Source organism: Python bivittatus, unplaced genomic scaffold, assembly GCF_059951505.1.
Source record: "Python bivittatus isolate LINGU-HERP-01145 unplaced genomic scaffold, Pbiv_v1 ctg000350_np1212, whole genome shotgun sequence".
In the NCBI taxonomy this organism is placed as follows: domain Eukaryota; kingdom Metazoa; phylum Chordata; class Lepidosauria; order Squamata; family Pythonidae; genus Python; species Python bivittatus.
Genome location: NW_028277074.1, coordinates 36207998 through 36221744, shown reverse-complemented (window position 1 = coordinate 36221744; position 13747 = coordinate 36207998). Strand labels below are relative to the sequence as shown.

The 13747-nt window shown below is 35.5% G+C and overlaps 1 protein-coding gene across 2 annotated transcripts in view; it reads left to right on the top strand.

Annotated features, from left to right (window-relative positions):
• Nucleotides 1-12378, top strand: part of WWC3 (WWC family member 3) — a 75486-nt gene extending 63108 nt beyond the window's left edge. For both annotated transcript variants that reach the window (XM_088144940.1, XM_007434757.3), the window contains exons 18-23: nucleotides 697-853; nucleotides 1078-1242; nucleotides 2189-2281; nucleotides 3118-3348; nucleotides 7587-7714; nucleotides 9097-12378. In XM_088144940.1, coding sequence (XP_088001066.1) covers nucleotides 697-853; nucleotides 1078-1242; nucleotides 2189-2281; nucleotides 3118-3348; nucleotides 7587-7714; nucleotides 9097-9163 — 841 coding nt within the window. In that variant the 3' untranslated portion in view covers nucleotides 9164-12378. The remainder of the gene's footprint in view (nucleotides 1-696; nucleotides 854-1077; nucleotides 1243-2188; nucleotides 2282-3117; nucleotides 3349-7586; nucleotides 7715-9096) is intronic.
• Nucleotides 12379-13747: the final 1369 nt, after the last annotated feature.

Here is a 13747-nt window from a genome sequence, read left to right as displayed (position 1 = left end):
AGCATGAAGAATACTAAGTTGAATCCTAAGTATATTCAGCTAATCACACTATTAATTTTCCCTCATTATTATAGAAGGATTTTAAGCATTTTTAGCTGAAACAGATTTAAAATGTTTTAGCCTTTGTGCTAAAACGTAAGGAATACCCAAACCATGCTCCTTTCTAAACCAAAATGCATTCATGCACATGTTTGAATAAGACTTTAAACACACAATAAATAGTATTCTTTCCCCTCTTCCTCCTCATCTTATTCTTTGTTTACGATTATATTTCTCTGTAGCTGTCTATTTTTTTGTCCTCTTTCAAGTGCTGGGTTTAATTTTAAAACTGTAAATCATCTTTGTTACCCAAAGAAGTCTACTTACCTGACTCTCTCTCCCCAGGTATATTAAGGCTGTGGTTACAAAAGATAAGGCTTTTTCAGTTATGGTGGCCATCAGTTAAACACCTTCCTAAGAAAGACTTATTTATTTTCTGCCTCCAATTGATTAATTGATTTTATTATTTTATATATACATCTTATTTTTTCTTATATATAAATACATGGAGTTTTTTACCCCTTGCTTGCTGATTTTAAATGGTTTGGCTATTCTGTTTTTCTTTAAGTTACTGTATACCATCCAGAACACCAGTTGCTGGATTTTGTAAAATAAATCACATAATCAGTAAAACAATTTAAAATATTTCCTCTGCAGAAGTTGGCAAGCAGAATCCGTTGATAGTGGATGTAGTAATTGCATGCAGTCCAGTCATCACCTGGAGTCCTATTGTGGTGAATCATTGCAGATTCCTGCGTTTGCATCTCAAACAGATCAGTATATTTCTGGAAAAATTCAGGGTCCACCTTTAAAGGCAAGTAAATATAACTACTAGTTTTTCCTAAACCTTTATGGGGCTTGGCCTGGTATTTTTTATTTAAATCATGAATGCTTACTTTCTTCTTTTTAGGAAAGAAAGCATTATGAGTTTGGTTTTTACTATAAGCCATTAATAAACTAATACTTAAAATTGGTCCCCAAAGTAATTGTGCTTTCTTTGCGAAGAAAAGTATTGAGATTTTGATTCTTACTATATAGGTGGATAAGGAGACCAATACAGAAGATCTTTTCCCTGAAGAAATGGTTTTGCCTCATAAAAACAGGCTTGGCCGTCGGTCCCGTGGTTCTGCGTTTGTTCGTAATAATACTATTGTTCGCTCACAGACGTTTTCACCTGGTGCACGAAGTCAGTATGTTTGCCGAGTGAGTAGAAATTTCGTCACAAAAGTCATCTGGAATGCTAAATAATTCTGTCTAAAATTTGTGTCAGTGACTTATCAGTAGAATACATATTTTCAGGACCTTTTTCCCATTAATGAACACAAACCTGGGCTACCTAGGTTTGGCTGGAGAATTCTGGGAGTTGAAGTCTACACATCTTGAAGTTGCCAAGGTTGAGAAACACTGTATTTATGGGGGGCTTTTTTTTTACACTAAGTACATTCTTCTGAAGAGAAGCACAGAACATAATTTAGTTAACAAGTATGTATGTATTTATTAGATTAATATTCATATATTCAGTTGATCAGATATTATTATCATTTGTTTTTGAAAATGTTGTATTTGTATATTCTGTGTATAGAGTGATGAGAATATTTAATTAGGGCGCCCATAGCACAGGCTACATTACAGGTACATTTTGTCTGTTTTTTGCCCATTATGGTCAACTGCCTATACTTACTGCTGCCTTCTGAGGATTTTCACTGATGTCACAAGCATTGCTTATATCTTCCAATATCATTGCCTTGATGATGCAGTTTTTCATGGGAAAGTAATGGCAGGCTGCTTCTGAAAATGCCATTCCTTAATTGTGCTATATATATAGGGCAGAAGTCAGTTTTCCTCAGCTGATCAAGGAAAGGGGTTTCTGCAGATAAGGGAAGATTTAGATATGGGCAAAGTTGCATCTATTTCCAGTTCAATTACTTCATTAATTTTAATTCGTTTTTGGAAAAAATATTGAATTTTTGTTGGTATTAATGAGTCATTAGTAGAAGATGCAAGAATGATAAAACTGAGGTTTACATCAGATTATCTTGAAAGGGAATTGTTTCAAATTAATGTGGGTAACTATAATAAAAGTGTTATCTTTACTACTTTGAATTGTATTAATATTGAATATAATCAGTGTTTCATTTCTTTCTGTCAGCTATATCGTAGTGATAGTGACAGTTCCACTCTGCAAAGAAAGTCACCTTTTATACGGAATACTTTGGAAAGGCGTACACTGCGTTATAAGCAGGTATGGTCAAAATAAATTTATGAACATCACATAAATGCTGAATTTTCACTTTTTCACCACTAAAAATTCTGTTTAATAGGCTGTTGTAATATTATAGATTGTGTTCATGTAGTTAAACAATCCTGTTGCAAGCCATTTTTATGATTATCTAGATGTTGATGTGTTGTATTTGTCTCATGTAACTCCTTTTATTGTTGGTACTGTTCTAACATTTTTCTTATATACTTGACTAGATTTTTCATTACATTTTGTAAATTACCCTGGCACTTAAAAGAAGGCCAGTGTCAATAATAAAAACCACATCTTTTGGTTGAATTGATTATTTTAATATAGATTTGGTAGCTGGATAATGTCTTGATCAGTATTGGCATCAAAAAGATGCGAAGAGTCTATTACCTGCGTAAAGAAGCTAGCCTGGACATCAGGCTGGGGAAGGCAAGCCATATACAAAGCCACAATTGAAGAACCATACTGCAGCTCTTTAATACTTCTGGTAATGTCAGTGTTTCTTACAGAATTCATTTGGCAATTTAACTGGGATTGTGTCAGTGCAACTGTAAGTACAGAAGCAAACTAAGGAGGAAAGGGAAGAATTAAATTCTGGTGGAAAGAATATGTGCCAGCCCCTAATTGTGCAAACATGGTTTGAAAGTAGTCCTATTTCACTTGCAGTGGACCAATTTCTGCTTCAGTGCAACTGAACCAATTTTTTACTGCAATTTTTGCTCACCTGTCACCATTTTGTAAGAGTTATATACCTGTGAAATTGGTTAGAGCCTTGTAGTTCTTTCTAAGAACATTAGAGACTTACTGCCATAATTTTTATGTTATTACAGCATTCATGTAGATCATCTTTGGCTGATCTTATGGAAAGGACTTCACTAGACCTGGAGCTGGATCTTCAGGCATCAAGAACAAGGCAGAGACAATTAAATGAGGAGTTAACTATTTTAAGAGAGTTGCGGCAGCGCCTGGAGGATGCCCAGCTTAGTGGTCAAACTGATCTGCCTCCCTGGGTCATTCGTGATGAACGATTCCGAAACTTGCTGAAGGAGGCAGAAAGGCAGGTATGGAATCATGGAATCTTCTAAACATTTAGTACAGCTTGTTACATGGTTCGTACAGCAATGAGATACAGAACTGAGATTGTAATGTTTATTTTTTTAAATATTTAGGAATTATTGCAGAGCAAATATAAATAATAATTTAACAGCTTGAAACAATGCTCTTGTATTAAACTAGGGAAAGACAGGACTTAAGTTGGTTAGGCAAACTTTTACTTCTAAAGGAATTTTATTTAGACCCCCCCCCCCCAATATGAAGTAGGACATTCTCTTTAAGAAGCTGAAATCCTATTTCAGTTTGGCTCTAAACTCAATCATTCATGCCTGTTAGCTAGGTCTACTGGTGTGGCAGACACTAGAAATAGGATTAAAGAACAAACTGTCCTTGGAATATGTGGAAAACTGCTCCTGCATTACAAAGAAAGAGAAAATAAAGTCAGTGTCAAACTGCATAAGCACTTACATTGAAGTGGTCACATAAAAATCTGTTTATGCTAGTCTGCGCATCTTGAAAGCCAGTATTTTTGTAAATCCTGTATGTGTAGTCAACTGAGAACTGTTTTCTCCATTTTCACTGATAGAGTTTCTCAAAAAGCAGAATGCTTATATTGGTATATTGCAAGAGCCTACAGATTACAGTTACAATCTCCCTACCTTTTAGAATAGTCACATTTCTTCTGCCCTGTGCTCAGATGCTTAAAAAATCATGTGGAGTATTTAGAAGTCCATTTGGATGAATAATTCTTTTCTGGTAATATAAGATATTCTTTCTGTTTGAGAGGCTAGATTTACACCTAACAATGTATACATTTCAGATCCCTACTAAAAGCCTAAATAGAGATTTGTATCAAAATGATTACAGGATAGCTAAATTTATGTTACATTATTTTGGCTTCAGAAGTCTTGTAGTAGCAGTTTCATGCAGCGAAGTATCCTTACTATTATGTAGTAACCATGCTTGTCTTAAATATAGCTTTTGACAGTGAGTATAATTTAATCATAACAGAGATCTACTAGCAAAAAAAGAGAGACAGATATTGAGTTTTCCATTGATATATGGGCTGATAGGAGTTTAGGCCCATAGGATCCAAATTAGAAAAAGTTGATATTAGGAAAGGTGCTATTAGAGAAATTGCTGATTTTTGTCCAGTACTGCCCACTCTTACTGTGCTTTCACACTGCTGTCTTCTTTCTATTTATGTTAAGCTGAGTTAGTGCTCATTTATTTATTTATTAAATTTAGAAGGCCACCCGGCCACATAAGACCCTATGTGGTATATACAACATTAAAAATAATAACAGCAATAAAAACAAAGTAACAATGTATGTCCAAAAAACCCCATTTCCTGCTCATCAGTAAAATCCTATTGACATCTATTCTAACACAAGGCCTGGGTAAAAAGCTAGGCTTTCAAAGATTAATTAAACATTGTCTGAGTGGGAGCCATATGGATCTTGGGGGGTGGAAGGATGCTGTTCTGGAGAGTAGGCACTGCAGCAGAAAAGTTGCAGTAGATAACATTGTCCAGTAGGTAGGACCCAAAGCATGCCCCATTCTACCCAATCACGCAGGATGGGCAGAAACAATCAATGACAGAGGCTAACCAGACATACGCCTTGAAGGGCTTTATAGGTGATAACCATCACTTTGAGTGGCATGCGTTCTTATGTGCAAAGAACAACTGTCTCATCCAGCTGTTACTCACCTGAAGATACAGGCTCAGAAGGGAAGGATATTTTACTCCATTTTTTAAATAAATGGGAAAAGTAACTACTGAATGTCATAAACCCACTGAAAAAAGTAAGTCCACTAATCTTGACTTGTTTCAAGTTGACATTGAATCTAGAAAATTTGGAGGTACTGTTGGTGTGAAAAGTGTAACTTGGGGTTTGAATTGAAGCTGGCTTTGGTTGAGGTTGCACTCCCCCAGAAAGAGCAGTTTACAGTTTGGGAATGTTCCAGGAACCCCCAGCTATCACTGAATTTGCATGTGGCAGCTGTGTTTCAAATTGCATTTGCGTGACTATAGCTAGTGCACCAAACATGATCCTTCCTCAACCAGTCTGACCTAGCCATGGTTATAGTCATCTTGTTTTGCAACATACTTTACCTGATACTGTACTTTCAAAATGTCTGAAATAGTACAAGGTAACAATGGGCATGGTACAGGGATCACATGATGCTTGTACTGAAAGATATGCATTTGTCATCAGTAGCTTACTGAGAAAAATGTAAGGTGCTGGTGTTGACCTACAAACCCCATAGCAACTTAGATCTTTATTATTTGAGGGACTGCTGCTCCTGCTATGAACCAGCCTGGTTATTTAGACCAGCAGGAGAAGCTGATATCACTACTGTCGGAAGCCATCTTGAAAGCTTCTCTGTGTAAATCCCAGGCTACAGACTGCACTCTGTAAGGAAAATGACAAAAAATAGCCCTCTTTTGCCAATGCTTGTACAGTGGGGCAAAAAAGTATTTAGTCAGCCACCAATTGTGCAAGTTCTCCCACTTAAAAAGATGAGAGAGGCCTGTAATTTTCATCATAGGTATACCTCAACTATGAGAGACAAAATGGGGGAAAAAATCCAGAAAATCACATTGTCTGATTTTTAAAGAATCTATTTGCAAATCATGGTGGAAAATAAGTATTTGGTCAATATCAAAAGTTCATCTCAATACTTTGTTATATATCCTTTGTTGGCAATGACAGAGGTCAAACATTTTCTGTAAGTCTTCACAAGGTTTTCACACACTGTTGCTGGTATTTTGGCCCATTCCTCCATGCAGATCTCCTCTAGAGCAGTGATGTTTTGGGGCTGTCGCTGGGCAACATGGACTTTCAACTCCCTCCAAAGGTTTTCCATGGAGTTGAGATCTGGAGACTGGCTAGGCCACTCCAGGACCTTGAAATGCTTCTTACGAAGCCACTCCTTCGTTGCCCAGGCGGTGTGTTTGGGATCATTGTCATGCTGAAAGACCCAGCCACGTTTCATCTTCAGTGCCCTTGCTGGTGGAAGGAGGTGTTCACTCAAAATCTCACGATACATGGCACCATTCATTCTTTCCTTTACATGGATCAGTCGTCCTGGTCCCTTTGCAGAAAAACAGCCCCAAAGCATGATGTTTCCACCCCCATGCTTTACAGTAGGTATGGTGTTCTTTGGATGCAACTCAGCATTCTCTCTCCTCCAAACACAACAAGTTAAGTTTAGACCAAAACGTTCTACTTTGGTTTCATCTGACCATATGAGATTCTCCCAGTCCTCTTCTGGATCATCCAAATGCTCTCTAGCAAACTTCAGACAGGCCCAGACATGTACTGGCTTAAGCAGGGGGACATGTCTGGCACTGCAGGATTTGAGTCCCTGGCAGCATAGTGTGTTACTGATGGTAGCCTTTGTTACTTTGGTCCCAGCTCTCTGCAGGTCATTCACTAGGTCCCCCCATGTGGTTCTGGGATTTTTGCTCACCGTTCTTGTGATCATTTTGACCCCACAGGGTGAGATCTTATGTGGAGCCCCAGATCAAGGGAGATTATCAGTGGTCTTGTCAAAATGTCTTCCATTTTCTAATTATTGCTCCCACAGTTGATTTCTTCACACCAAGCTGCTTGCCTATTGCAGATTCAGTCTTCCCAGCCTGGTGCAGGTCTACAATTTTGTTTCTGGTGTCCTTCAACAGCTCTCTGGTCTCAGCCATAGTACAGTTTGGAGTGTGACTGTTTGAGGTTGTGGACAGGTGTCTTTTATACTGATAACAAGGTCAAACAGGTGCCATTACTACAGGTAACGAGTGGAGGACAGAGGAGCTTCTTAAAGAAGTAGGTACAGGTCTGTGCGAGCCAGACATCTTGGTTGTTTGTAGGTGACCAAATACTTATTTTCCACCATGATTTGCAAATAAATTCTTTAAAAATCAGACAATGTGATTTTCTGGATTTTTTTTCTCATTTTGTCTCTCATAGTTGAGGTATACCTATGATGAAAATTACAGGCCTCTCTCATCTTTTTAAGTGGGAGAACTTGCACAATTGGTGGCTGACTAAATACTTTTTTGCCCCACTGTAATTATACTGATTTTTCAAAAAAATGGATTGCATTGATTATGTGGGGTAATGTTTTATATTTTATATATTTGTTTAAATGACTGTAAGCTACCTTTAGTGTTTATTATACAAGGAGAAATTTGGGGTATAAATTCAATAAATAAACTATTTATTTATTTAAATTGCTTTCTTAGACAAGGCAAACAAAATTTGAGCATCGTCAACAACAAGCAGCTGAAAAATTGCTTAAAAAAGCTTCCAAAGAAGTATATCAGCTGCGTGGTCAAAATCAAAAGGAACCGCTCCAGGTGCAGACTTTTCGGTAAGATATTAAGAATGGTTTAATTATTTCAAAACTATTTAAATAAGCTGATAGTTATGTTCATCAAATTCATTGAAAAGAGGAAACATTTGTTTCATTTCTTGTGCACATACTATTTCTTTCTGTACATAGACTTTATGACAAGGATTGTAATAATAGTGAGTGATAAACAGTTAAAAGGCTTTTCTTTTGTAGTCTGAAGTGATAAAGCCCAAATACGAGTTGCCACCTTAGTGATCACCAGGCATAAGAAAAACTGCAGTCCCTCCCTTAATCGCAGGGATAATAAAAATAGATGTAAAACTTTTAGACTACTGCTCTTGTCAGACATGGTGCATTTTCACATTTGACCATGCTGTATTTCTACTTTAAAATATAAGCAATAAAGTATATAAAATCAAATTTATACTGTATATAAAGACATACTGTAGCTACAAGAACTAATGAATTTGAAATGTTTGAAATAAATATTTGGCTAATGATATTTTTATACAGTATAAACAATATATACATGTGCGCACACACACACTCTCCATATTTATATCTTACATTTCATGCAGGATTCAAAGTGGTGTATATAAAATTTCCTCTGCTTATTTTTCTCCACAAGAATCCACTCAGGCACTTTAGGCGCAGAGAGAATGACTGGCCCAAAGTCACCCAGTCGGGGTAAACTTAATCCTGGGCCGCCCCTGGTCCTTGTGCAATACTTAATCTACTGGCTGTCATACATGTGCACAGCGCATGCACACCCAGATAGAGATAAACCATGAAAAAATTAACTGTAGGGAGGGCGTTTGGGAATTTGAAACGTATTTTTTTTCTCATTTTGCATTCATGAACCCTGAATTCTTAAAAGCCTCATGGATTACATATACTCAATTATGTAAATGTGATGGGTACAGTTTCTGACATAATTAAGATGGCACCCAGTGGGGCTATGTAAATATTTCACAGGGAATAATTCGGGACATGTGGGTCCACATACAAAGCACCTTTTTTTAAATTGTTACCTTTTTCTAGGTTTATGTGGCTACTTTAGGAGATGGTCTCAGGTGTTTTCCCCCGCCTTTGTATGCTCAGCCCCTTTGGGTTTTTTTCCCAGTGAAGCACCATCCTAATATCCAGTTTATCAGAGATAAGTTAAACATCTCTGCCTAAAGTCTCCGTTATCCGGTACCCTTGGTAGATTTTCAGATCTGCTGTAGAGAGCTAGGGGATCCATTAAGAGAGGTTTGAAAGTATAGAAGAGTTATAAGGAAAAATACAAGGTTTGCACAGCCAGAAGCCACCTGAATGATACTGTATTCTGCCCATAGTTTGTTAAATGAGTTAAAATAAGTACTGAAATAGTTGTACAATATTTTTCCCACATATGACAGGGAGAAGATGGCATTCTTTACAAGGCCAAGGATCAACGTACCACCTCTGCCGGCTGATGATGTATAACATGTTGCTCTGTAAACATGAAGTATTTATCTGCCTTTTCTTATTTTAAAATGAAGTTATTAAACTACTTAAGTTTATTTTTTAAAAAAATGTGCAAAGATTATTAATATACACATTTTGTAAAAAATATAGAAAAATATACATATATATACACACAAACACACACACACCTCACAGACACAGATAGACTTATACACATATATTTTTTAATAGTGACTGCAGCAAGGCTTGGGTTTTCCTTGTTGTGAAACTGACTTTTCTGAAAACAACTTATTTTTTATTAAAAAAAAAAAGACTATCATGTCAGAGTGTGTAAGTTTTTTGTTTTTGTTTTTGTTTTCTGCTGTTTTATTTGATTTTTAAAGGCTGGAAGGCAGAAACAAAGTGAGTTCAGGCAAATTCACTGTATTGTAATTTATTTATAGTAATGTGTTTTCCTTGAAGGAAAATATTTACTTTAAGATGTATTTTAAATGACATAAATTTTGTTACTTGGTATTTGTCATACAGCAGAATGGAAACATTGAGCTGGTTTTGTTTCTGATAGCTGAACTGAAAATACTCTAAATTTGTTACCTTTTAAATCAGCTTTACTGTCTGTATCTTACAACCTAACATGTATTTTTGGCACTGTCTCTAGCTACATATCATTTGCAATTTTTTTTTAAGTGAAAATGTTACTGAAACATTGCAGAGTGTGACTGCATGTTCTTATTGTGCACTAGTAGATTGTTCTTATTTTATTTGTGTCAGATGTATCTGTTACTTTAACTAGTTTTTTGGTTTAACGAAGGAAGGAAGAAGGTGACAGATCTCTCTCTAGCTGTTTTAGGAAAACATTTCTGAGTGTGTTATATGAATAATATAATATGTGGACAGTTTCACTGTTTGTTCTGGAAACCAGTCTGGACCTCATTTAGGAAAAACTTCAAATATCATAGGACTGTGATTTCCATACATTTCCTTTTAAGTCTTGCATTCCAAACTTCACCATTTCACAAAAAGCTTAAATTCATGCTGAATCCAAGTATTCCAAGAAATTCAAGAATCCAAGAAAAGGAAGACATCTATGTGTCTGTCTTTAAACTCAATGCCCTCCGGATGTATTAGATTTGATCTCCCATAATCTTTAACCATTACAACCAAGAGTTATATCAAGAGATAGAACCAGTCTGGAGGAGCTTGTGACACATAGACATTGAATTAATGCATCTCAGGAAAATAATGTGAATTTTGGCAGTAATTTAATCATATCTTTATTATATGCAATAAAAAATACAAATCCAAAATAAAAAATCCAAATTGTCTAAAATTTTCAGTTCAGAACCATTAATAGACATCACTTTTATGCATTCAGACTTTCTCATCTTTTTAATGAAAACATAAAAGCTTATTTGTTTATTTTAATTAAAGACAAGGCTTTTCAGAATTCCATATCTGCTGCTATACAAAATTTAAGTACGATGTGGACTATTCCTAGAATTAAGACTAATATTCTGCAAAAATCCCACTATCCTGATAATACATTTGTTACATGTTTTTATATTCAAATTCTTAAATGGCCTTTTCTTTTTCTTGGTTCATTGCTTTACATTTTCTTTAATATTGTTTATTTTTCTCAAGATACAGAAATTATAATCCCAATTTTTATAACAGTGGCAGCCTCTTCTGCCCTTATGTTTCATGTGAAATTTTAAATACTGTTCCTTCCCAGTGCTAATAGTGATTTTAGCTGTTCAGTGGTGTAAACTCTCAAAAAGAACTGAGAAAATTTCACTCAAGGTAGAGATGTTAAAAATATGAGCTACAACGGTTCGTCATCTTAGAAAGCAATACACTCTTCAGTTATATGCAATTGCTTTGGGAGAAAACAAATCCTTTTAGGGTTTTTGGACATAGGTTTTTTATAGTTAAGGATCTGTCACCTTAAATTCCTGAGAAAGCCACTTTTTATGTCTTGCAATGTATGAAATGTTGTTTATTATGTTATTATATTCAGCTTCAGTTACCCAAATAATTATGCTCTTATATAATATAAAAATCTACTTTTGGGGGATGTTAATAAGAAATGCAATTTTAATATAGGACACTATAAAGTCAAAAATTTTGTTTTGGTTAAAAATCAAACAATGATGTAAGGAAGCTAGATAACAAAGTTGTTAACCCCAAAATAAACCAACAATGTCTGTCGAGTCTGGAATTTGTGCTTTATGTTAAAATCATGAAACAATAACCATTAAATTGTATTCTATAGAGCTGGACTTTGAGAGGCTTACAGTATTATAAACCCTATATTGGGCAAATTTTAAAGTCTAGATTAAAGAGTTCAGCAGTGCTGAAATATAAGAGCCACTGAATTCACTGGCCTAATATGATATCTGTAAGCAGAGTATAGCAACATAAGCCTGTTAAATTAACATGAACTGTGTGAAATCAAATAATCCCTGATGTATGTTGTAAGCTTTTCCATTGGTGGGCATAATTAAAATGATAAAATTTAGCACTGTCATCTAATGAATCTCTTTGGATGTGATAGCAGATTGAAAAATTGTTTGAAAAAAGTTATCTCAGAAACATACAAGAATAAATGGGTGGAACTGGATTAGGAGGGTAATAAAAAAATGGTGATCAAGTGCTTAAAAAGTTAAAATTCTTTAAAATTGTTTTATCCATTAGTTGCTATAAAACTCAGTATTTTCTGCAAACTGTCATGAGTTAATTTTACATTGCTACATAATATATTTGGCCTCTAATGCATTTGAAAAACATAGGTGAGAAAGGGCTTTCTTGTTTTTTTTCAATCTCCAGGGGAGTTATCATTTCTGATGCAAAGCACTGCCTGTCACCTGGGTCATACTAATTGTTTGTGATGAAGAGCAGTCAGTATAAATAAATAAATTTTGTCATCTGTTGTGACAAATTATGACCAGCTTTTGTGTGTATTATGGATGGAATACATGGTATAGCACTGTATTTGGACAGAAAATGTGTTGGGGGATCCCAGATGTTAGTGGGTTATAGTTGTAGTCATTATGCAGTATACATTCAGTATTTGTTTGGGGGGAATAAGAATATGACTGCCCACATGAATACTATTACAGTATGTTATGCTCTACAGTATTCATTCCTTAACACTGTCATTGTTTCTGAATGATTGTGTCATTTGTATTTTAAAAGTATTCTGCAATATTAATAAAAAAAACTGATATAAAGTCTTCATGTTGTGCATTTATTTTATAATTAACTAGCATTAGAATTAATTTTAGGTTATATTTATATAGTTATTAAAAATTAGAAAAATGCAAAACAAGTGATCATATAAAGAATTTTACTTGTTTTAAATTAGCTACGTTAAACTTTTGTTGTGTATACTCCAAAGTGCACATTAGGTTGTGACAATGACTAATTTCCACATACATACATACACATGGTTGTCACATTGCTTATAAAAACACTTTCTGCATAATGCCCTCATATCCTTCATTTTTATAATGTCAGCCATTCTGCCTTGTGAAAGCCACTTCTGGGTTCCTTTAGTTGATTGGTAAGTATAGGTAAGAATGAAGGGATGCTAAGTTGCCTGAGATCAGCAACTACTTTGGTGGTTTTACTCCTATATAGTAGCTCTTTGTCAAGATTATGTTTATACAGTGCTGATATTACTGTTCAGTAACATACCTCTTTTTGAGTTGCTGAATGACCACATATTTTTTTTCCAGGCACAAATGGCTGCTTTAGAAGCTATCTTCAGCTATTTCACATGTGAATACAGCCAGGACAAGTTTCCAAAGCAACCATGTCAGGCAAGCAAAAGACATGGCTGCTTTAATTATTCAGAGCAAAGATCTGTGTTCATATTTCTGTGGATTATGGAGTGAATGCACAATGTTTTATACAGTGCTGGTATTTTGTCCAATATATTGCATAGCAATATATTGATTTCACAGATAAACAAAATTCAACTTTGTTTATCTGTGAAATCAATATATTGCTATGCATCATGATCAGGACTTTCTGTTATTAGAATTAATAGTAATCTTCTATGGAAAGGATGTCCAAAGATCCCGGTCCAAAGTTAGGATTTCTTTCCAAAGAATACTTATACCATGTGGTCTGTAAATGGTTCTGCTAACATGCTTCCAGATTCAGTTTCTCCTAAACCTGGTATATGTGGTTGATGATATTACTGCAATTTGTAGGGTTTTCCTCCCAAGATGGCATCAGAGATAAGGATAGGGATATAGAGAGGTGAGAGGCAAGATATGTTTGGTGGCTTAGTTTGAATGTGGGGGGAGAGATAGTTTGGAGGGTTAGGTGGTTTTGGAAAGGCACTAGTATGGCAAGGCTTGCCAAGCCAGTAAAAGAAGTTGTGTAGTCTGTGTAGAGACCAGGAAGATGTGGGAAAGAATGCAGATTGGAAGTAAAGCTGAACAACGGTGGTGGTGATAATGTTGTAGAGGTGAGGTGTGTCAATCCCACTATCAGAGAGTAACCAGTCGGAACCAGACAACAGTGGTGGCAACAGCCAAGTAAAAAGATAGGGTGGCTGTTATTGTGGCCATTTTTGGATTTACTTGCTGAACA